This window comes from Plectropomus leopardus, chromosome 22, assembly GCF_026936395.1.
Source record: "Plectropomus leopardus strain MGB_pleo_1.0 chromosome 22, ASM2693639v1, whole genome shotgun sequence".
Taxonomy (NCBI): Eukaryota; Metazoa; Chordata; class Actinopteri; order Perciformes; family Serranidae; genus Plectropomus; species Plectropomus leopardus.
The window spans coordinates 15,398,118-15,424,496 of record NC_142197.1 but is presented as its reverse complement, the minus strand read 5'-3'; the positions used below and the strand labels follow the sequence as shown (position 1 = coordinate 15,424,496).

Below are 26,379 nucleotides of genomic sequence, written 5' to 3'. Positions count from 1 at the left end.
GCTAGAGTGCGCCTTTGACATCAGTTATATCCATGGCAACAACCCTTTGGTATGGAGCCAAGAGGCTGGATTACTTCTTTGCTTTGAATATGCTGGAGGAGATATTTGGATTATAAAGACTTATGTTTCAGTCAAGTGATTAAACATGATGACACTCTAACGCTCAACTTTCCTTTGGTATGCTCTCATCAAAGAAACAATTTTACAGACAAAGATGACCTGAATACACACAACAAACCAACACAGCAGTAATAGTACATTTAGGATTTTAATATACAGTTTTCAAGATAAAGTTCTTTGATAAACAAAGGGACAGTTTTTTTGGCTATATAAAAAGCTATTTAGAAACCAGTGACTAGACTCAGAGACAATAGTGGTCGTGTGCTTACATTTTCAGGTATCAAATACAGACACAATTTGCTCAGAGTGAAGAGGATACTCACAAAATTCAGAATAAACGTCTCATTGACTGATTTACAAGAATCACTTCATCAATAGTTTGAACCACGTCACTACACACTGAGCCACTTAGAATGAGCTATACTCCCAGAAATATGCAGAAAAAGAGAATCAGATGGAGGAGGTCAGTTTACACTTGGGTTGCATCAAAAAACAGGAGGGGAATTCAGACTTAGGCTCACAGAAACAGACAAAAACAAAAAGTTTGAAATGGTGGAAACTGGGTTGGTGTGAGGTCATATAAACTGAGAAAGGTTTACACATTGGCCCACAATAGCCTGATAGTGATGGTAATAAAAAGAGTTGTCAAACAGACTGCAGGGCATTGTGTTGCCGAGTGGCTGTGTTTCTGCCCATTTCCTCTATTAACTTGAAGAACTGCAGGCGGCTCCAACCAGAGGCTACATCCACCTGGATCTCTTGGAGCTCATAAACTGTAGTTCATTAAGGTTGCTGCCTCCAGCCATGGCAGGAAAAAAAAACACCCTTTAGCCACAGTTTCTCACTATGCGTATATATTTTTAGTATGATTCTCCCTGGGCGCTGTCAAACCATTTGTGATTTATATTTTGTAGTGAAGTTCTTCCTCCTGTATTGATGGAGCTGAGGGCAAACTGACCTCCAAGCTGAGAGAGACACCCAGAGATAGTGTGCTACTACCACAAGAGCACAAGAGACAGACAGAGAGAGAAGGTGTTTGGCAGTGCAGAATCGTATGCAAAAGATTCATCGCAATATACAGTATACCAATGAGCATCACACTTGGGTCATCACAGAGTTCAACACCATTATTTTTTTAAATTAATATTTAAAGAAATACATTTTTTATGGAGTTTACAAGTCAGTAAAATAAAAGTGTCATTTCCTTTATCATAATACCTATTGTACCAAATGTTTGGCCTGTGTAACCTCAATTACCTGCGCTGTAATGAACTGTAAGCACGGTTTGAAACTTGTTTTGACCCAGGTCTGATTGGTAGGAATAAGAAAACAGATTTACAGTACAATACACTTGTAAATTTTTACACTGTGAAAAACATTTCATTGGTTCTCCTTAAAACTCAAATAATGAAACTGCAAAGGGTATTTGAGGTCAAGAAGCAAGACCCTGCCCCTTCTGGCTTGTAAATCTTTCTATTCTTGCATGGCACATATGCAGTTTACAAGATAACAGTGGCAGATATAGCTCTCCAAGTCATTAGTAACTATTGACACCATGGGTCCTTCATTTCAGACAGATAAAGACAAAGGCAGACTTTAATTTCTTCCTTGCAACCATTGATTTTTCCAGGTGAAATTAAAACTCATGCTGGAGCCTTTTATCAACTGAAGCTAGCTCACTTAGCTAACATCAGCAGCTCACTGTCTCCAGCTGACTTATTAATCTTTGTTTCTGACTCCTTTTAAAACAAGAACCCTGTATCTTGGGTCTTAAATATGCACTTGATGGCTTCATACATTTGCTAAAAGACTAAGAGTAAAGTTGCATGTCCCTGTTATAAGGTATGCTACATGTGACTGCAGCTGCACATAGATCATTGGTGTGCACAGGACAGGAAGCTCTACTCAGCTCATGGCAACAGTTTAAAGAAATGTTTTTCAAAGCCAGACTGAAATTTCCAAAAAATATTGGTGCATTTCAAACCAAGATAACAGCAACAGTGCTGGACATTGAAGCCAATTTTACATAGTGGCCAAAAGATGCCTGTAAATCAAAGGGTACGTTTTTTTTTTTTTTGCGTCACAACCCCAGCAAAATGACTCTTTTCACGATCAGGATCTGATCAATTTGTTCTAATAACAGTTTGAAAGTCTGGAAGAGCCATAAGTTTAAATGATTTCATCACCACTCAGCTTAGCACAGCACAAAATACATAGCTAGCTGATGGGCATTATACGCTGGCCGCACTTGGCCATAGTAGTCCCTAGTGTGCTTGCTCTATGGCCTCATAATGTAGAAGATCCAGGTAATTTCGTACATAAAGAGCAATTTTGGCTTAACATGCCGCTGAGCAACTTTCACAAGAATTAATTGAGGCCCGCTTCCACCTCTGTTTCCTGTTACATTTTATTCATGTTAATGTAACACGAAGGAATTTTACTGTAATCAAATTCACAAATAATGGTAAAATTATTTAGGAATTTGACACAAAGTGAGTTAAATTGCCCTGACAACTAAATGCACAAACAGGAGCATTCCTGTCCTACCTAAACCAATGATCTATACAGGAGGCTGCCACAGATGCAATCAGATCTTTCTCCATTTTCACCAGACCTTGTTATGGCTGCTGAGTTGTGACTGGACAATTACTGTTAAGGGGAGGGGTTCAGCAAACGGTCAGCCACAGTCTTGCCTTCAAGTTAATTTATCCCCTTGTGGTAGCATTTTGTTTTACAGTCGTATAATTGCGTGTTGAAAATGAAAAAGCTATTTTGTATTTACTACAGCCTTTGCAGTGATTACTGGTACAAATATATAATTCCCCTTTTAATTATGGTCCAGGAGTTGTATTTACAATTTAAATATACAGTATTAGCACTTTTTTCTGATAATAATTTAATATGCTTTAATTACCTAGATGACTGATATGTTAACATGTTACATAACAGAGCTAACTACCTGAAATTATATTTCTGCACCAATGTAAAAAGTAGAATATATAGACACTAGTTATTTAATGCATCTGTTCAGGTCACTAATGTTGATTACAAGTAATTAGCTTTTCATTTATCAGTGCCTAGTAAACACTGAGTAATTACTGCACTGTAAAATAAAGTGCTACCACACTTGCAGTGTAGGTGTCAAACAACCATCACTATTAATAAAGACAGCATTTATTTTCAAAGACTCAGGCGATCTCTGTGAACTACGTCTCGGTGAAACTCTTCATTGATTTTTTCTTTTACCCAACCATTGCTTATGTATTCCACGCACAAAACTGCAATCTGTCCTCTTGACCAAAAACAAAAGTGCGCAGCTCAATTACTTGTGAATCTAAGTCGACCCGATGGATTTGTTGTTTACAGCGCATTCATCATAAGAGCACCAAAGAAAGTGTACAGTATATACAGCCCAAAGTGTAAGGCGTAACATGATACAACAGTGTAGTGCAGATATTTATTTTCAGTCCAGTCCACGCTGAGTCCATCACTTTCAATTACAGTATATTCCATGGTGTTATGCTCCATTACTTCCCCACTCTATTCATATTCACTCCATTCAATTTAATCTGGAGTGTTTCATTCGATTCCATTCCACTCCATTCAGCGCTAATGTGGTTTCAATTAGTCCGTTCCCAACCTTTTAATTCCACTCAAGTCCATGTTTGTGTATCTCTGAGACCAGCCCAGTTATCTTTGAGTCACCTGGATATTTTTTTATTATACAGTGTAAGTGTTGGTGTGTTGGTGTGTACATCCGTTCTCCCCTCTTTGTTTTCCTCTTGCAAACTGTCATTACTGCAGAGACACCCTGCGCTACTTTAATTATTATAAGCCTTGTTCCCATGTGTGCAGCATTACACGAACTGTACATTTACAGTTGATGTCGTCTGTAAATTGAGTCCTGTATTTCTATAGGCAGTGTCAGCCCACATGTTTAGCTGGATGCTGTATTGGACTTATTATACAAGGTTGCACTCTATGATTAATTAGCCACATCCCCATAATTTGTGACTCATTTAGGAGGTGATTGGCATTGATTATTCTCCCTTAAGTACAGTTTCCCATACATCAATATTATTTATAGGTGCCAAATACACATATCATTATTATTAATTTTAACACATCTTGTGACATAGTCTGTACAATCATTTTCCTATGTACATTGTACAGTATAAATATTATTACCTTTACCTGCCACTTATAGCATGAGGCCTGTGTTTTTCTGCTTCAGAATCGGGTGATCTGGAGAAATAACCCTGACTCAACCTCTTGTCAGGAACCAGACATCAGATAGGTTAAGAGGCCATCCAAACTGTCCAAAGATATTTAGGCATAAAAGGTCTACAGAAGGGAGGTTTGTAAGTTTTAAAGGTTTCAGGAAGGTTTGCTAAAAATATGTACTGACCCTGTTTTAAGAGCACCCCAGGGCATGAGTGTAAGATTTTGCTTTTTGTTAGCTTTCCTGGAAAAATAGGGGTTATACAGTTACTGTATTTGTACAGAATTATTGTAAAGAATGAACGTAGAGGATGTAGGACACTGGTAGAATGTGATTATTCAGTGTCCATCTTCATTCATGCACCCATTAAAAAATGTGACTAGACTAGGTAAGGCATATCTCTCCTAGCCGAGTCTGAGAAATGCTAGCCAAAGGTCAATAGCTGACTAGTGAAATTTTCATCCCTGATGGGGAATGTCAGTTTAGCAGTTGGAGCCAGCAGGAGTGTAGTTGCTGAGCTCCCTGCGGATCGTGCTGAACGGCGACAGCTCCAGCTCGGTAGTGCACTCGTGTTCGTTATCGTCACTGGCGGTGGCCGATGAGGGTGCGTGGTTACAGCAGCAGCAGCAACAGCAGCAGTCCAGAAAGGCCCTGCCCAGCGGGCGACACAGGAGAAGCAGCAGCGCTGGAGTCACGGCGGCCCGACAGAAGAGCAGCAGCTGGGAGAGAAGATGGAGCACAGACATGGTGTGCTCAGGAACACCGGCCGCCATGTATGCAGAAACTATGTTGCAGATGTTCTCAGGCACCACGCACGCACCGTAGACAATCGCCAGCGCCACAACCGTGCAGTTCATCTGGCTCTCCAGTCGGATCTGCTTCTTGTTGCTACGCACGCTGGCCTGCTCCGCACGTCGGATCTTGCGCGCCGTCACCAATGAGCACCCAATGGTGAAGAGGGTGGGGAGGCAAAAGTAGCAGCCAAAGCACCACCACAGCCGAGCACCCTCGTAGGTCAGGCCCAGCACGTAGAGCATGTCAGGAAGTGAGGTGGATATCCTGATAATACAGCGTTCAACAGGAGGCTCGTCTGGCATCCCTGTGTCCTCTGCCACCAGCTGTCTGATGAGGAGCTCCGGGAGGGCCAGTAGAAGAGCACCGATCCAGATGACAGCTAGCTTAGCAGTAGTGGAGGTGCAGTTTTCGATCATCTCGTAGTACATCTGGACATTGGTGGCTGCGCGGAATCGGTCAATGCACAGAGCGCAGAGGGTAAAGGTGGTCACACCGAGAGAGGCCACCTGAGGAAACACAAAGAAAAATTCATACAACATAATTCATCAAAATTACAATCCTTCTAGTCATTTTGTACAATGAATGTAAAGGAATTAGTCTTTCAGTGGCTTTATTTGACTGAACCATGGTGCCTCAAGAAGACTGTTTATATCTTGCATGAAACAGCAAAGGACTGTAGGGGAGAATAATAGAGAAAAAAAAGCAAGCCTTAGAGCTTATGCTAACAATAGCCTCATACTAGAGATAATCTACAATTATATCATCTGCCAGATGGGCTGCGCTTGTCGAGGTTGTCAGGGCCCCAGTCTTAAATGAATAAAAGAATAACAAGGAAATGACAAAATTATCTGCAGTGTTGAAAATGTCTGATATTATCTTGCAGATTCTTAAAGAAGGGCTGTTGGTGTAGCAAAACAGTAGATTCGTCGTGCATCGCACACAAAACAAAGGCCTTTCTGCCAGTTGACAAGTCAGCCAGCGCCACACAAATAAACGGCAGGGCACACAGAGTAATGGCGTTGGCCTTTAGGTGCACCTGACACTGCTGTAATTACAAGCAGTGGGGCAACAGAAGCACACAGGCAGGCTGTAAGCTGCTATTAGCACTGTGTAGCATCCCCAATTGTGTGTGTGAGAGAGGAGAAAGCCAAGACAGACTCAAATAAAGTGAGACCACAGACACACTCACACACACACACAGCTAGTGAGTGACAGAGTGGATTAAAAACACAGTGCTCGTTCATATTTTCACACGTCCTTTTCAGTAAGTCTTACTAATTAACAAACTTAAATAAATATTCAACTGTCTTCTTGTTGCTGATTCATTCAAACATTTGCCTAACAAGCTAATTGCCTGACACTGCCTCCACATTCTTGATGTAAAAAAAGAAACTGCATATTGTCAGAGAGCAAACTAATTTCCTCAGCATAGGGAAGCATCTGTTGGATTAACTGTCATTTTGGCAGAGTGGGCACCCTGCAAAACATTCCTCTGCAGCTGGAGCATGTGTATGTACCTTACTTCTTGTACTTGCTATGTATTGAGAACTGAAACATTTTTTACCAGTGAATGAGGACATTTTGGCTGGTCCTCACCTTTACAAGACCTGTTTGAGAATTAAGAACAAGTGGAAAGTGGGCTGAAAAATGAAGCCAACGTGGATGTGCAAAAATCTGCAGTTCTTTAAATAGCCACTTGAGGCTGGCTCACGAAGTGAGGCAATCCCTATTGACCCTCATGTTAAAATGTTCAACTTAACAGCAGAAATATGCATATTTACAGCCTGGTACAAAAACTGGTTTTGTTCTCTATAGCCAATTTCCCTCTTCATGGCAACGGCAGGGGTTGTGAATTTTTATATAACTCACCCCTTTACATTATATTAAGGCTTAAAGTTAGGGTGGGGCGTCACTTTAAAGTGACAGGCTGTCTGCTGATAGTGTCCTAGGCTTCATAATCAGATCCACCCCTCGCTCCTCCACAGCACCAGCCTCTTTCCTAAATGTGGTAACTCCTGGCTCAAGTAAAATAAGATGGCAATGGCTGAATTTCAAACGGGAGTCCACAAATCAATGCTATGTCCAATAAATTTACAGTCTATGGTTAAGAGTTAGTATTTTGGTTCAGGGTAGAATTAGGTTTAGGTTTAGAGTCATGGGACTTTGATAAGGGACTTTACATGACCAGACATTTCCCCCCATTCATTGTGCATTGGAAGCCACTGATTTGCTTCACAAAGCATGCTGGGATACCTGCAATGATCAAGCTGGTGGCCTGAAGAGAGAGCGTGACAATTTGAAAATTTTAAACGGTGCTCAAATCAATACAGCCACTCAAGATGCAGTTACAAACGACAGGTGGGGCAGGGTGGAGGCGAGCTCATGCAAATTGGTTGTGTATGGTCGGCATGCGCTGTCACATTAGGGTAAGGGGCTCGGAAATGTATTATGTCAATAAGGGGCCTCGCAAAGATAGAAGCACAGGGTTGTGTGTGTCTGTGTGTATCTGTCCTTACATGAACCAGCTTCTCCCATAATTTTGCCTCCAGCACAAAAATCTGCCAGAGCAGCTTCTGATCCCCCAACCCTCCTCATACCTTGCTTACCTTTTCTCCCTCTGACTCTTACTTATCTCTCCTCTTTTTCACTCTCCTTCCTCTCCTCACCCTCTGTACCTCTTTATACCTCCCTCTTTCCTTTCCTCCCTTCATATCAAATTTAATTACAACAGCCAGCTTCCCAGATGGCCCCAGTGAGCCACGGCTTTAGTGCTCCAAACACATTCTTCCTGGACAGATATAGATGTACACACAATGCAAGATGTTGTGCGTATCTAGGCCTCACACGAACACACACACTGACCCTCCGACACACATGGTTGCCTAACCAGACTAATGAAGGAAATGGTGATGGGTTAAGTGGAGTATATAAACCACCAACATGGTCCAGCTCTCTGGACAGTAAATGTGATCAATGTGACTGCTTTTTGGACCAGAACAGTTTATTATCTTTCGCTTTGCCACAATCTTGTAACTGTCATTGTAGTGAGTTGTTTGGAAATTCAGTTAGAGCAGAACAATCATTATTCATTTAAGCAATACGCATTTTTTTCTCAGAGCAACATGCAGTGGATTTAAGCCAAGCATGATTATGTTATTCACACTCTGGACAGATTAATCCTTCAGGTGATTTGAGCAGGTGTCAAAATTTGAGTGCACTTGGCAGATGTTGTCGTCTTGCACTTATTTACCCTTACTTGGAAGGCAAGGAGCAAAAAAATCTAATAAACGCAGGAGCCTGTGCAGCAGTGTTCAGCTAAGCTTATTTTCATCAATGTCTAGGTGTTGTTTCAAACAACAGAAAAGGTGAAAAATTATGAAGAGCTCAGAAAAGCCAGTCATGTTCATGCTAAATTAGAGGATTTGCATTTGTTTTGACAGCACAAGCTACAAAAATCTTGCATCACAAAAAGCCAGGTTCTTAAAACTGTCCAAAAATTGCATTCTGAGTGTGTTGAATCACTTGTACTATAACTGAGATAGCATTTATAAACAAAGGTATACTATGCTGGATTTTTTCCCCAAAAACAACATTGTATATACTCATACAGAAGTAATGGACCCTGCCCTCTGCCTGTAATTTCTTATTTTATTTTGGTTGTTGTTTGGGATGTTCATAGGCAAAGCGCACGGGTGAGGTTGGGACTTAATAAAAAGTTAGTGACCAGATGCCAGTCCATAAGCACCACACATCCAAGGGAAAGCTAGAAAAATCGCAGACACAATACTGAAAAAACACAAATATAGCAAACAAAAGATAGTCTGGGGTTGGCTTTCACTTTTAACTTTTGCTTGCCATTCTGTTTACAAAGAGTAATCGACAATTCCAGCATAATACACCTTAAAGAAGGCATTAATGCATGTAGTATTGAAGTAAACACATTAATTTTACCACTATTTGACACATCATGGTGATTTTTTTGTTTCAAATAGCTCTTTAAACTGGCACCTTGGCACAGGCTAAAAGATCAACATTCAATCCAATGCATAATGTATAGAAACATACAATTCTTTATTTTGCCCCTTTGCGTTTTGGATAATATCCATGAAGAGATGAGTGTCAGTCTGGAGCTATTATGACACTAAAGTTTTAAACAGGATTTTGACAGCCTCTCCTGATCTTCACCATGAATAACATCCAAACATACTGATACCAACACACAGCAATTCTGCTCTCTTCATTCTCTGACTCATCCGTCAGAGTGGATACCATTCACTGAAATTGTTCTCTGCTTTTTATTTCTCCAGCCCACTCCACAGCTAACACTCTATACAGCTGTGTGCTAGGAATAGATGTTGGTGTTTTATTGGAGAGCAGTGAGTTTTTGACAGCTAACTGCTTCAGTCATAGATCCGACTTATCATCAATTGACTCGACTTTGACTTCCTTTTGATCTCATTTTTCACGAGTTTAAATAAAACATCTGTACTTTTTCTATGCACCAAAAAGGCATAGCTCTCTCTAATTTAGTTCATAATTTGTTTAAATCTGTGTTAATGAGGATTTTGCCAGCATTATCCGTAATCCATCCATCTGACAGGTGTGGCATATCAAGATGCTGCTTAAGCAGCATGATTATTACACAGGTGTGTCTTGGGGTAGTCACAACAAAGGGTTACTCTAAAATGTGCAGTTTATCACCCAACAGAAAGCCTCTGATGTCCTAAGTTTTAGTCACCATGGGTGGATGGGATGAGTTCTTGGGCTCGCATAGTTATGCAAGATCTGTTATTGTGAGGATGGTTGGATGTACTGCCAAATTCTGAAATTAAATTGGAGACAGCTTATGGTAGTGAAAGTGACATTTGAGAAAACCAAGTAGTTTGTGTGCATAGAAAAAGTATTAGATCTTTTACCTTAACTTGTGAAAAATGTGAGCAAAAAAAGTTGTGCTTATAAATTTGTTCAGTTTTGTTCAAGAAGCATCATATCAAGCTCTGATTTTGATCCACGTCTTTCTCTGTAAACACGCACACCAGGCACACCTGTATTCCCATATTTGGTGGCTTTCAATGAACTCACAAACACACACACACACACACACACACACACACACACACACACACACACACACACACACACAAATCCATCTAGCATGCATGGACAGGTGCTTGCACATAGTGAATATTTCATGGCTTGAACAACAGGGCTGGAATGACTTTAAAGGCTGTCATGGAGGACCCGGGGACACAGCTTTGATCAGTGTGTTGGGGCGGAGAGCAAGGGCAGGGTGAACAAGCATAGCTTTGTACTAGAGTGGAGATTAGAGAGAGAGAGAGTGTCCAAGAGTCAAGCCTGGTGGGGTGATGAAGCTGTGTGTTTGTTGAAGAGGGCTATGCAAATGAGGAGCTGAAAAACAGGGAGGGAAGACTGGAAGAGGAAAAAGAGTGGGAGAAAGACATGAGTGAGTAAAGGACAATAGCAGGAGAACACATCAGTGAGTTAGGCAGTCCAAATAATCCACAACATCTTTAGAGTGATTAATGTCAGTGTGGCATTTCCTCATAAGAAGCCTTGACCCTGTCATGTTCAGTTTACCTGCTGGCAAAATGACAGGCCTGCTAGCCTCAGGGTGGAAATGACGCCTCTAAAATATTACCCTATAAATCTTATTTCTTATTCAAAGAAGTAATAGATGCTATTGATATGATTAATTTTTTAGGGCTGTCTGCTTTAATGTGTTAATTGCAATGCAATTTAAGTGCATACATAACACTTTTTTTTAAAACTACGTTAATCGCCGGCTGCCATTCCTATCTCTCAGAGGCTGTAACTGATTGAGATTTAAAGCTAGAGTGATGATACTGGTACCGTATGAAACTAGGGGACTAGTGGAATAGAGTAAACCAACTTCTTAATAAGGTGGCTAAATAACACTCAAAAGTAAGGGTAAATTTTGGTGATGGAAAAACGGCTTGGTCATTTCACAGGGGTCCCTTGACCTCTATGCGTACCCATGAGTCTCACCTTTACAGAAATGCCCACTTTATGTGAGACCCTTGCAGTTGTTTTTGCTGTCATTTGATTCCTGGTCAAGACACTCTGATAAGAATTGCTTTACCTTGTCAATTTGGACCTCATAACTGTTTTGTATATGATTAATTTCAACTAACTATTGAAATTCTGCAAAATGGTTTTGTATTTTGTTATTCTGAGACAGAGCAAGGCTTACTTTCCCCCTTTTCCAAATCTATATGCTACGCTAAGCTAACCAGCAATTGGCTGTAGTGTTATATACAGAAATGAGACTGGTCCTATGTAGTATTCCTTTAATATATTGTTTTGTGAATTATTTTCAAATTGTGATATAACTCCAACTGTTTCCTTTGACCTTCTAAATTTTCTGACAAAACTGTTAAAAACGCCTCTCATAAACTGATACCATTTTCCACTTCATATTATATATTTCCTTTCAACCTTGGACTTCAAGGACTGAAATGGAAAAAAACAGACATAAAAAGACCTTTCATCTCAAACACGTGTTTTCCAGGGTCTGACTGTCGTCTATCTGCGCAGCAGGTGAGAAAGACATTTTCCCCTGGTGCTGTTTTTAATAACGGCCCATTAACTTCCTGATTAAAGGTCCTGCGAGCTGGTGGCACAAAGGCCTTCTGTTATTAATTGGGTTTTAACAAGGACTGGTGGAGCCTGTGCAGCCATACTGTGACTACAGCCACTGTCAGGGGTAATGGGCGTTATCAGGTGATGAATGGGCTAATGCAGAGACACAACAACAACACACACATACAGTCTTCTAGCAAAGAGGCAGGGAGACAATGGGTTACTCCAGCTGCAGTCCTATTTCTGGGTTGAGTGTGTGACCCAGCAAAGGCTCCAGCAGACCATAACTCTAACCAGAGAGACCCTGCCACTGACAGCAGCCATCCGTCTCACAGCTGGGCTGTATGTCGGGGAGAGACAGAAACTGATGCATATGAGCATGCATGCACATTAGTAAGTATGTGTGCATGTGTGCACATCCATATTTATGCAGAATTACTAAATTTGTATCTCATTGTAGGTGTGTGAGTGTGTATGAGTCTGTGTGAGTGTGTGTGTGTGTGTGTGTGTGTGTGTGTGTGTGTATTAGCGCAGACAGACACATGGCTAAATCCATCCCTGTGGGCTGATAAAGATTATTCTCTGATGATGTTAGAGCACACAACTTAAAAAGGCTGTAGCTCTCTTTTATACAGTATGCACTGTATTGTATTCTACTCTGCTCTTTAAAATATTATGAACTCAAATTCCATTTGATATATCTAAAGCTTTCAACAAAGGTTTGTTGTTTAGTTGTCATGGAATTGCAGATGTTACTTTAAAAGAATAGTTTGACATTTTGGGGAATACACTTATTCTCTATCTTGAGTTGAATGAGAACATTGATACCACTCACATGTCAGTATTTCAAATATGAAGATGGAGCCAGATGCTGGTGAGCTTGGCTAAGTGTTGGGTGATGTGATGGTATATACCATGTGACAGCAGAAATGTGTTCACTCGTAGAGATTTAGCGATATTGTATTGTTGTATACCAGGGAAGCTATTTGGGCAGGCTATATAGCAAATCAGAGCTGCAGTCTCACATGATCTTGTGAATCCAGCTGCCTCGCAATGTGTTTTTTATTTGTGCAGACATGGAGGAGGAGAGTGAATTTGTTCTTACAGAAACTTTTTTTTATTAATTAATTTTATGGACAAATATTTGTATTGCACTTTGACATTTAAACAAAAAGATGCAATGCATCTCCCTGAAGCAAATATAAATATTGTACCGTAAAATATAGGCTAACTAAAAAATAAATATGCCATTAAAGAATAAAAACAGTGTTTATTTAACACATATCTGTCGCCAGATGAAATGCAATTGCATCAGTTATTTCAGTCTGTCTTTCAGAGCTGGATGGATACATATCCATATCCGCTATATGACTCGCTTTTTTCAACCTGTGCTGAAACTTCTGTTTGGACTTTGGTGGGACGGAGAGAGCACTAGGAGGGTCTGCTCGATTTACAAAATAAAAGAAAAAAACGGTAGCAACATTGTTAAACTCATTATGCTGCACAAAATTGTTTTATCTGGATTATTTCGTTCTGAAAATCAAGGGAAGACAGAATTTGAAACTGAAATTCAATTAATTGCACACAATTTGATGCTGGACAGAGACAGGTATTCATTTGTGACGTTAGCAGCCCTATTCTTCTTGGCCTTTATGCATTCCTCGTACTGCAGTTTCTGGTGTTTTAACAAGTTGTGTTGCTTTGCTGTGCAGACACAAGTCTCATTTACCTGTTTCGTGTGATTCGTTCTTTTCGATATCAGAAATGCTTCCAAACAGCATACGATGATGATAGATGAAAGAATGATTTTTATTTTGCCTGTCTGCAGTCACAACATTCAAAAAAGTTTGTCACAGACTGCTGCTACAGAGTGCCTGCTGAGCAGCATGACAGTTCAAAAGTGGAGGCTGCTGTTAGTTTACAGAGCGCTTGATTTGATATACAAGAGTTTTCCATGAGCAAAACACAAATTTTAAAGATCAGTTTATCATGTTTACTTAAAAGTGAAAAGCCAAAATTGTGATCATGATGAATATTTGATTAACTGTGCAGCCCTACTGTGACTGTGATATAAAAATGCATATACTGTGTTAAGAGATTTTGACCATCTTGCCCACCCGTAGATTAACTTAGCATAAAGACTGAAAACAGGGGAAACAGCTAGTCTGGCTCTGTCCAAAAGCAACAGAACTACCAGCACATCTAAAACTCACCAGTTAACATATTACATCTGTTTAAGCTGTCCAAAAACAGTTGTAGTTTTACTGATGGTTATGTGCCTGGCTACTTTTTGGCTGAAACTTCCTGGAGTCTTGTCGTCACTGTGAGGTTGCCAGGCAACCCGCTGAGGACAATTGTGTGATGTGACTGAAAGCTCCAGAATAGACCCTGTGCTAGATTGTCTACTGATTACAAGGTAAAGAATGAACTTTCAGTCAATTCATTTCTATTCTATACTGTGAACAAAAGGAACAGTCTCTACCAGCCGGGAACAGAGATCCACAGAGATCACAAATAAGTAGGGCGAGCACACAAATTTTCATCTTTCTTTTCTTCAATTAAATTAATAGCAACAATCCACCCAGTGTCCCACTATTTTCTGTTGCTTTCTGCCCTTTACAGTTGGAGACAGTCTCTTCTGCACAATAAATTTCGCTTCCATTAAATTATATCCTGACCTGTGGCAGATTTCCCATGGACATTAAAAAATCATTCTGCTCTGAGTGTACAGTAACTGCTGGAAAAGTCCAGTTCCACATCAATGATCCCTGCCTAAAAGCATTATGCTCGAGGCCGTACAAAACACAGCAGCTTTCATATCCCCCTCTCCTCTCTTGTATTCTATTCTTTTCTATTAAGACTGCCTACAGGCCAGCCTCTTCAGTGTTGATCTGAAACTGATACGCTGTTCGTTTTCGTTTCCCCAACACACCTGATTCATAATGGTAATCACCCAATGAATATTTCATATTTACATGGATAATTATCAATTTGGTTAATTGCATCCAAAAGCAAGCTTAATCTGTGCTTTATGCTGTTGTGTGGTCTTGTCTCATCATACAAAACACAATATCTACTCATGCACGGACAAAGGGCTGAGTGAATGGACTCACCATCATGAATTATGTAGAGCTGCTAATTATATACCCTGAATAATTTACACATCTTCCAATTAACTGTCATTCCCGTGTCTGATAGACTGGCGGAGAAACAGAGAAGGCACATGACTGAGTGTGTGTACTTACTTTGTGTCGGGGCAGTGTCTATACTGTGACTGTATGTGTGCATTCAGTGTATAAGCACAATGTGTGTGCCAAAATGCTTCCATACTGTGTGTAAGTGTGTGCGTCTTCCCCCTGAGGCTTGCTTCTAATCACAGATAGCTGATGCAGAGAGAGAGCGGGAGAACAGCCGTGGGCAGTGATCAGTGTAGAGAAGGCCATCCCACCCATCTGGAGGATCAGCACACCCTACTGACTTTGCACAAGTGTGTCTACAGGCAAGGTAGTCAGATAGACAAACTGATGGACAGACACAGAATGGATGTATAGAACTGTATGTAGTGAGAGTACGGACATCTTTCATGGCGTGGGCTCTGTGAAACATATTCCTGGACGTTACACAACCATGCAGAGAAACCCAATTTGTAATTTAGTTACTTGAAAGTGTGTGTGCGCATGTGTGAGCTGGAATAGTGAATGTGTCAAACTGATGTATGTCCTGCCATTACCACCAATTTCAGCACAATACATGGGTCTACCTCCGGCCCTCTGTGGCTCCATGCAGCCCTCTCTCTCACTCTCTTTCTTACTCTCAATCTTTTGCTCTCTCACTTTCTTCAGCCTCTTTCTTCCTCTGCTTCAATAGTTTGTTTCTCTCTTTGTGCCTGTTGAGGCCCACTGTACCATAGCAAAGACAGCCTACAGTTTCCTACTATAGGGGACAGTACAGCACGGTAGAAGCCAGATGTATATGTAAGGCACACAGTTGCCTGTAATAAGAATTATAGCCTTGTCTCACTCTCAGAGCAACAAAAAAGCAGCTTGGACAGTGCCCTGGGCATCATCATAATAATGCCCAGGGTACCATTTAGCATCTCTTAACTCCTTTTCCACCAACCCCGAAAAGGGATATGGAACCAATTCCATTTTGGTTCCCTCAGCTAATTTTCAACTGCATTTTGATTAAAATAAATAAATAAATAAATAAATTATATATATATATATATATATGGTTCTGACCCCAAAAGGTGGTTCTCAGCTGGAACTAAAAAATTGCAGGTTTTTCTTTACCTGCAGTACAAACTATGATCAGCGGGTGTGTCATGGAAAGAGGAGAGGGCAATGATGGAGAAGTCATCTGAGAAATCGTCTCAAAAAAGTGCGAGCAGTGGTCTTATTATTAATGGTCCTATTATTAGTTGGTCTATGCTTGTTTTTAGGGTAATAACAAATATCTGTAGTAACAGAACAATAGTTTGCAGGAAAACAATGTACTCTGCAATTTTGTTTGCTACTTACATTGTGCACTGTGCAATACCTTCTGTTGATGACAAATCCTTGATTAGGATGGTTCCATGCATAATGGTTGAAAACACAGGGTAGTTCTCTAGATGGCACCAAGGTTCCAAGAATTCAGAACAGAACCGTTTCAAGAACCAGGGCTAATTTTGGGGAAAATGAGTATATGGGAGACGTACTAGGCTTTCCACCAACTCCAATGTAAACCCATCCATGTGATTATTAGAGGCTCAGTGTAACAGACGTAGTTTAAAGAGAGAGTGTCAGGCTAGGGTGGGCAGGAGTTGACAGGGATGTGTCCAACAAACACTGGATTTTGGACAGGAATCAAGACCAACAAACAACAACATTGGTGGTAGTGCTTCACACTCAAAGCCGGTGTTTTTTGTTGACAAGTGCCTTTTTTTTTCTCTAACCATAACCAAGTAGTTTGTTGCCTAAACTCAACTACCGAGCCCCTATTTGAGTTGCCTCATGTGACTAACGTTGACCATGATCTTTTCCTAGCCATAACCAAATAACTGTGTTGGCCAAACCTAAATGAAACTCAAAAGGCTGCCCACTGCATCATTTTAATAATGGCTGGGGCTTCACCCCAATCAAAATAAAATGAGTAGGGATGAGATCATGTTGATTATTAAAAAGATGAAAATTTTGAGTGAAATGGTCCTTTTGAGCTTCAGTCCTGTCAGTACACCGTTTAACCATGACGTTTCATATAGCCACACTCAAAGATGCCGTTCTTTTTTTTCTAAGCAGGGACATATATCATGACCAAAGTTTTACTTTATTTTGAAATGAGAAAACACATTTTTGCAATAAGTCAATAAAAGCCATTATGGCCCAAACTATAAAGCACATGGTGACAGTAATATGGCAGGACTGTTAGTGGAATTGCCATTACACCACGAGGAGACAACGAGTCTGCAGGGAGTTGCTAGATTTATGTCCCATGATGGAGATTTGCAATTAGCTGTAAATCAGGTTCAAAAAGAAAGGTGTGAACACAGCCACCTCTGTCTACTAATGGAGGTAGTCATTAATAATTGATAGAGACATGCGCAATTACCATATAAACAGGGTTTTACTAATCTGTCAAGGTGCCTTTTAATACTCAGCCCAGTGCCAGAAGAAAATGTTGGCATTGTACTTCACTGCAAACCAAGGAACCAAGGAAAGGTTATTTTTGTGTTACATACATGACTTTATCATTGGGAGAAGGGGTGCATTGTGGAGGGTGTGATACCTTGGCAAGACACCTGCCAAGCTGCAGGCGACTGTTCAAGACCAACAAACATCAAAACCAGTTGTTTTTTAGTGGGCCATCACTGAATTTCCTGTAGCTTTCTAGCCACCAAAACACAGGTGCTTTTAAGCAACCTGTCACAGTGCCATGAAAAGTGGTTGTTTTGAAAAGCAGTTATTATAAGACAAAAAACCATAATCAAGTATTTTTTTGCCTAAACATTACCACACATTAACCCCAGCATTGTTGAAACTTGTTTCAACGTATCCCCTACGTATTGATTTACAATTGTAATGTAGTCATAGTTTGCAGAAACATGCAATACCAACACTTATTGTTGTGTTGGGTTGTTAATTCTATATATTGCATTATATTACATATACATACTTTGGGTTTACATATACACATTCTATCAACATATTATGCAAAGATGTTTTCAGGTGTGTGGTTGATCTCACTTACTACCATTATGTTCTTGTGAACACCTGTGGTTTTATGGTGACAAATAATAAGCTCAGCCTTTAGGCACCAATAAAAAGCAATGTTGCATGACAAAGAACCGCGTTTTTAGTACTATCAGGGCTCAACATTCTATATTTGCCTTTTCATATTCATAAGCATGTCTTTATTTATGGGTAATGAGACAAAAAAAGTTTTAAAAATCACTGCGTTACAGCAGCACAGTTCTGAATGAACCCTAACAAATGGCTCATTTCCCCTTCTGGCTTAAAAAATGCTTACCACACTGCTTATTTGTTATTGTAGCCTACTTTCAAGTCTTATCCTAATCAACTGCCAGGTGCAAAACCCAATTATTGCCCATTAGTTTTGCCTGAATTTGCTGCTCTGTGCATCACTGCCTAGAGGGGTCGTCTGCAATGACAGCAGCATGAAACTGGAGCGTATCCGAAATAATGCAGGCTGGCTGTAACCCACATCTTTATTTTGTGCAGCATTCTTATGATTTCCCTGCCGTGTTTTCTCACATCTCACACCTAAAATTGCTTTCTCTTTGAGGTTTGGTTGATTCCACGCTCTACTTAACACTGAAAAAAATAGGTTTACTGAAGGCAGCATGCTGGGAGGCTCCTCTCTCAGGGGGAAGTTGATACATTATCTGTACCACCTTCTGATTATGCATGCACGGACACGTGAAGTTTCACATTTGTGTGAGAGCTCCGTGTGTAGATTCAGGTATGTGTGACTGGGTATGTGTGTCTTTATTTCAGGCCAAATGTTGACATTCCCCATGACTGAATTTAGGTTAAGTGAAGAATAAAGTCACTCCGTGGTATGCATGTGTGTGCATGTGTGTGTGTATGTTTCTCTGAATGTTCCACAGGGAGAGAGTGAACCCCGGGCTGCATTACTCACGGCCTGTTTTGACACATACCCTCAGACACAGACACACACACACACGCATTGAAGATACTATGAACACAGACAGGCCCCGCTGCACATGTCCTGATAGATATTCACTGTAGAAAACACATATTCACAAGCAATAATATATGCATGGAGACAAGCACATACCACTCCTAACACAAACACACACACACATACAGTGCATTAAGAATAGCCATTTGCTCTATGCACTGTAAGTAGGTTATTAAAGTTATTAAATAATATCCCGTGGTCCTTGTGCAGCTCATATGCAATAACACAGGGAGGGGCTTCGTCTCTCTCTGATCCCCCGATCATTATAACATGGATGCACTCACAAGGTGCTTGCAAATGAAATTGCAAATGAGACACTGTAAGTGTTTCAGTATGTGGTCAGTGGACAAAGCCTGGCAAGCAGAGACTGCAGAAGAGAGGATGGTGAAAATGCAAGCAATCTTGGTAGTAATGTGGAACCACACAGGCTGCTGCAAACTGGATCCCAATTTTAGGTGAATATGAGCAGACTTGAAGTTTGTGACTCCCAAGCGTATTTTCTCCAGTTGTGGCCTACTTTCTTGCATTAGTATCATTCTTCTTGACTCTAGGCTATACACCTGCGTTTCAAAAGGCCAGAGAAAATGATTGGATGTGTGAAAGTCTCTTTTACGCTGACATAAATATTAACTTGATGCAGCTCCAGAAACTTTTCCCTAACTCTGTTTGTAAAAAGAAGCTATGGGTGGTCAAATTTTGTGGAAATCAAATCTCAACATCTTCAAATGAACAGACCTGCAACTGAGGATTATTTAATCGTCGATTACTTGGCCTTATGATAACAATCGATTAATCCCTCATTTTATTATTAGTCAGTTAGTTGTTTGATGTAAAAAAAAAAAAAAAGAGTCAATTAATTCCCAAGATGACATCCTCAAATGGCTTGTTTTGTCTGGAATATGAGAATTTTGGCTTTCTTTCTTGAAAAATTACTCAAACCAATTAATCAATAATCAAATTAGTTGCCAATTCATTTCATAGCTGACAATAATCAATTAATCGTTGCAGCTCTAAAAATGCATCAAGCATGGAAATCTTTGCAGCAGCACTGATTTTAGTTTAATAACATTTGATTAATCTGTCATGCTTTTTTTTTCACAATTAATTGATTAGTTGTTTGGTCTAAAAAATGTCAGAAAATGACTTTGGTATTTCCTAAAGCCCAAAATAATGTCCTCAAATATATTGTTTTGTCCACTACCTAAGGATATTTAGTTTACTATGACAGAAGAGAAAAGAAACCACCAAACATCCAAATTTAAGAAGCCTGAATCTGAGAATTCTGACATTATGTCATTTAAAAAAAAGTAATCACTCAAACCGATTAATCGGTTATCAGATTAGTTGCTCATGAATTTAATGGTTGACGACAGTAATTAATCATTGCAGCTCTACAAATTAATAAGGTGTGTAAAATCCTTGCAACAAAGCTAATTAAGATAACCTGCTCATATTCTCACTTCCTGATGTGACAGCCCTCCCTGTCTGCCGACTCTGAAGTCTCCGGAGGGCGGAGCTGCATTCTGGTCACCTGTTCTGGCTCACTGCCTGTCTACAGAAGCTGGAGCACATCACTCTCTCTGTCTTTCTCTCTCCCCTGACATCTTGTCTTCTCTTGGATATGGTTACAGTTGCTGTCCTCTTTTTGCTGCACTGCACAGCACATCTCTTACTTACTCAGACACCACCCATACTGTAAGTGCATTGCTTTCAGTTTGGTTAGATTTTTATTTTATGTTGAATTTGGGTTCAGAATGAACTCATGTGTGCCGCCTCTCCTCTTTGCCCCTCCTTGAGCCATGTTGTGACAATGGCCACTGAAAACAAGCTTAAGACCCCTGAGCTGGAAAACCCTGTTTCATACAAAAGACAGACATCCACCTTGCTGGTGAATCTGACACTGGTGTAATTACAGTGAGCACACAAAGGGAAAGGCATCAACATGGTATAAACAACCTGCCTAGCATCCATCTAGCCATGAACAGACAAAGAGGAAAACAAGGACCAGAAGAGAGACTGACAGTGTGTTGGCAGGAAAATAGGTTACCTGTAACATGTTTTATCAACTGTATATACGAAACAGGAGAAGAGTGTTATGTATATGTCAGAGCGAATGGGAGATAGTGAGCTATTACCTTACAGCTGGTTTGTATTCATGCGTGTATGTGTTGTCTACACTGCTTGAGGGCTGGGTGAGGCTCTGTCTCTGTCCAGTCGCAGGTATACAAGCAAAAGAGTCTCCTTGTCATTGAATGAGGTGACATCCTATAGCCATGCGTTTTTGTTTTCTGGCCAGTCTGGGCTTAAAAACTGAAACTCAACTCTTTAAATCCATTTAAGCAGGGAGAGGGTGAAACTCCATTTTCATACCCCCGCAAGTCCAACAGATTATGCCTATTGTCACTAAAGAGTGTGACTTGTGTGAAGTGTGGTCACATTCGGAAGCGGGATGCTGTGTAAATGACACTAGCTGAGCCCAAGTGGCAGTTCGTCATATAGGCAGCAGCTTAGGGTGCCACCCATGATGCTAATGGTTGATCTGTAGTGGGAATACCACATCTAGTTGAATCATCACAATCAAAGCATGTGAGAGCATTGATGGGTGTGGTTGAGTGGACTCCACCACGTTCTTTTATTTAGGGTTATTCCGATACCAACACCAGCTTTGGAAATTCCTCTGATACAGCCTAAAACGCTGGCTGGTATTGCAGAATACGCAAAGTCTATGCACCTATCCGACACCAAATTTGTTGAAAAACTACCAAAACTCTGTGGTTGACAATGTTGTATATGAGATCAAAGTACTCTTTTGGGCTAGAAACCAGGGCTGTCCTTTTATAGCCGGAGCTTAGAATCATCAGTCAGTCGACTGAGATAGATTCAAGCTGACCAGTTGTTTTTTTTGTTGTTTGTTTGTTTTTCGCAAGCCAGTGTGCTGTGCAGTGTACTTATGGGGACATTTTAAATTTTAGTGCAGAGTGAGAGCTCTTGTGTTCACGATACTCTTTGATTCAGGCAGCAGCACAGAGGAAATACTACGGAACGAGAGAGAGAGGGACTGCTCCTCTGCTGAGAAGTGGCGAAATTACAGAGCACAGCAAGGTAATGCGCTGCAGTCTCTGGCTTAAGTTTGATATCTAGTGTCTGCAAAAAATGTTGTTACACATATGTGATCTGTTGTTAGCTTATTTACTATATTATGTGGATGCTGCTGTTACCACTGAGCCAACAGGAAATTTCAGTTTTGGAAATTGGTATTGGGGATGAAAAATGTTATTTTATCATGTCTACTTGTATTGTTAGTTGTGTATGATTATCTTGTTCTTGTTTGTAACGAATAAAAGAAATATAAAATGCATAATAATACATCTTTTTGCCCGGGTGGGTGTGGGGGGCTCAGGCTTGCCCAGGGCATGGCATATGTTAGGTTCGGCAATGTTGAGCCCCATTTATGATCTGTCATCCCTGCAGAAAGCAATACTGCCTGTGCCTGTGGGATTGCTTCAAAACTGCTCTACATTATGAAATAATTGCCCCTGAAACATTCAAAGAAGATAAACAGTAGAATCAATTTACCTCCACATAGGGCACCACTTTGCAGGTGAATTCCCCCAGAAGCCAGGACTTTGTCAGCTCATGAAAAACCACCATGGGCAGGCAGAAGAGAATGAGCACAAAATCCCAGACAGCCAAATTGGCCAGCAGTGAGTTGGAGATACTCTTCATGTAGTAGTTCTGGCACACGATGCACAGGATGGCGATGTTACCCGCTATCCCCACCAGAAAAATAACCCCGGAGACGCACGTGATCGCGTACGCGCCATAAGTCTCGCTTGTCACCGGGTAAAAGGGGTTCTTGATCTCGTCCCCGAAATCCTGCGAGTTGGGAGGGGTGATCGGCGTGGCGTCCCATGGGTTCTCCTCCCGGAAAGTGAAGAACTCGGGCCTCCTGGTGAAGAGGTCAAAGGGCAGGTCGGTGGAGGTGAGGGCCACCGGCTTGGGGAGGGGTTCCCACGGCGACGCGTGAGGCTGAGCCAAAGCCCCCGAGCTTTTGTTCGTCCGGCTTCTCCCCCTCTTGGAGGCTTTCTTCTGCTCCTCTTTTGTGCCTCTCTTGTGCCTGTCGCCCTCCTCGGGTCCCCCTTCTCCGTCTCCTTGGCCCATTGAAAACGGCTTAGCCGCATTGTAGTGTCCACCTGCTGGCGTCCTCGTACTACTAAGACCGCCATTCAACTTTATCCTCTTATTGTGGTGGCGCGTCGGGTCCCAATGTGAGACGGCGTTGGGATCCTCCACGGGTGTCACAGTCCTACTAAAGTCGCGCTTGTTGTGTCCAATTCGCCTCGTTTCTCCTGCAATTACCCTCTTCCAGGGGTGAGTGGAGTTAACGGGCCCTCGGATAATCGCCTGCAGTTCCGCCGAAGACGCACCTGTGGCGTACCCCGGCGAGAGCGCACGGTCCCAGGCTTTGTTTTGATGACTCTCCCGGAGTGACCCATGGAAAGTCCTGGCAGAGTATGCGCTGGTGTTGCTGTCCTGTTTAGCTTCTCCATTATTTCTCAGTGACAACAACACATGTGCATGGGCTAGTAACACGAATAACGTCCTAGGCGGCAGAATCTGCATGGTCGCACAGTTTTTAATCCTCACAAGTGCATCTTCATACCTCTGTGGCAGCGCGGGGATACTCCTCCATTCAGTCAACACCCATGTTGGAAACAGCGCAGCGGGGAGCTCACTGGTTCCAAGACAACACCTACATTCATGATGTGCAAACTTGCAAGTTATCTCCTGATTTTTCTTGCCTCACACTATGCAGTCATCTCCAAAATCGCCGCCTCACTCCCCGAGTCACTCCCGTTTCCAAAGTCTTGACATTACCGAGCAGGACAGCGAATCCACAGGGAGAGAAGCAAAGAGATGTGAGGAGGGTTTTGCTGCATATCACCGCACACAATCTGCACAGCACCCAGTTTCCAGCTTTGGAGAAAAACATCCAAAATAGTCTGTTTCTCTCTCCTTCTCTCTGTATGTTAGTGCGTTAGTTTAGTGGGTTGGGTCGGCTGGCAGCAGCAGCAGCAGCAGCAGCAGCAGCGTCAATGCGGTGCAGTCCGGGTAAAGCCCACTAGGTTGTGATGCACAGGAGTAGAGAGAGAGTGTGTGTGACAGAGAGGGAGAAAGGAGGGGTGGAAATCTGTGGTCTGCTTCTCGTTCCTTCCTCCTCTGCGTCCAGTGTCTCACCTCCTCTGCTTTCTCCTCGGATAGGACCATGCGCTGCAAGAAAATGGACTCCCCTGGCGGCTAACCCCGATCTGTCACTCCGCATCCATCACACCGCATCCAGCAGCCCTGGAGCAGGCTACGGCTATAGCCCCCCCGGCAGACAAGCCAGCCACGCCCGACAGACGTGCTAATAAATATATTTCTCAGGGTTTTTTTTTTATTTTTCCGCACAGGCGGCGCTGTGACAGAATTTAAGCAGATGCCTTTTCATCTTCCTCTTGATTTCGTTTTAAAGCAAACAGGAATAAAACTGTCAGTGTGAGGAGAACTTGTTTCAAATGAAAAGCAACTCAAAATAAAACTCTGCCTTTTAAGATATGAGCTGTCTTGACAGGGCCGTACAGAAACCTTAAGGGGGCAAAGTGCTCAAAGTTAAAAGAGGCACCTGAGGCGATATTTAACCCTATTAAACCTGAGTAAACTGACTTTATTTCTTTCAGAAACATAGGAAAAAATGCAAAGAGCATCTCAAGAAGAAGTGATCCAAAAATTAGCAAGAAATTCATTCTAAAAAATACAAGAAAATTACCTGAAAATTATTTAAAAAAAATAAATAAAAATGGGGCAGAGTTAAACACAATCAAAAAAGGACATTACGGTGCCTAAAAATAACAGTTATTGTGCAACATAATTTTAAATATATAATTATGGTCATTATAAATATAGTTTTCTGGACTTTTTTTTCCCTAGCTTAAAAAACTATTTTATAAATATACAAATTTCTTGCACTTTACAGAAGATTTCTTACCATGTTGTTCATTGCCTTTTCCCCATGTTTTTAAAAAGAATTCAAACCAATTTGCTTAGGGTTTAAAAGTTTAAATACATGTAAAAGCCACCTGAATGTAGCACAAAAAAGTGATATTGATGCAGGTTTCAGAGCACCATACACCAACATAATTTATAGCCAGGTCAAAGCTAAATTCTTATTAATTGTTCTTGATAAGGGCCATGGACCTACTCACACACACAGCCTGGACAAACGGTTAATTTGGACATCAAGGGGCAAATGGGCAGCACCCTCAGCCTCCCGCTCTACATGTAACTGTATCTTTAAGTGATCTGCCCAGTTCAACTGACAAAGCTATAATGCATATATGCACTTATTCCCCCTTGGCATATTTTATTTGTGTTAAGAAAACAACATTTCAGGCTAAGCACAGACTCAAGATAACTCTAAAATGCAGGTTCATTATTTATGGTATTTGTGATTTTACTGCTGCAAAGCTTCTCATAGAAATACTGCCCCCTCTGCCAACAACTCACCAACATCTCTTAAATATACATAAATTTATCATATCCCAGTGTCGCAAATCAGCTATGCCTCCTCCCCATTATTCATATTCAACCCCCAACCTCCTCAGTGTACCAGGCTGCAAGCACCACCTTTCTGAAAGTGATCTTAAGCTGCTTTCTGGATTGATAGCTGTTGGGGATATGGACATTGATTGCAGCTTGTTCTACAGCTGCATGCATCAATAACCGCACCATATCACCATAAAATTTGCTCTTCCATAAAAAGGGTGCAAGAGGTCATTTAATAGGCTTTTCAGCAAGACATTTGAATAAACTAAATGTTGTAGGCTATATTAAGAGGCTATATGAAGTACACCTGCAGACGTGCAATGGTTTTCTGAAATACCAGAGATTAGTCTTGTATAACTGAGTGGGAACATTTGTAGATGGGTTAAAGTATTGTAAAGTGTATTCTGACCTCTTGCTGGGATAATGCACTTTGACTTAACTTAAGACTTGACTTAACTTTTCTTAAGACAATGAAAAGTAAAGGAAATAAAGAAATAGCTCAAATATGAAATAGTCGGTGAAGGAAATTTTGGTAGAGTGGTTTAAAGAACTTTAAATAAATAGTAAATGGCAGCCATAGCAGTGGATCCCAACTTTTTTTGGTCAGATGTATCCCACAGTCCTGTTAGATCAACTCAAAGACCCCTTCTTCAACACAAGTATTCAAGGATGTGCTGCTACAGTGATTAAATACGAAAACAACCCAAGACCTGTGGCTAAGTACTGCATGGCCAGTAACTCAGTCAATAATTCAAGAGACTCCCAGGACTAAATGAAATGAGCGCATTATGTCTCAAGTGCTCTAAGCACTGTAAGTGAGGCTTTCACACTGC

General features: G+C 41.1%; 1 protein-coding gene across 1 annotated transcript; it reads right to left on the bottom strand.

Moving 5' to 3' along the window:
* Positions 1-249: 249 nt before the first annotated feature.
* Positions 250-24,489, bottom strand: gpr37b (G protein-coupled receptor 37b). Its single transcript, XM_042511513.2, has 2 exons — positions 22,538-24,489; positions 250-5,643 (listed from the first exon to the last, which is right to left on the bottom strand). Exons 1-2 carry the CDS (start codon positions 23,582-23,584, stop codon positions 4,825-4,827), a joined length of 1,866 nt encoding a protein of 621 aa, XP_042367447.2. The 5' UTR covers positions 23,585-24,489; the 3' UTR covers positions 250-4,824.
* Positions 24,490-26,379: the final 1,890 nt, after the last annotated feature.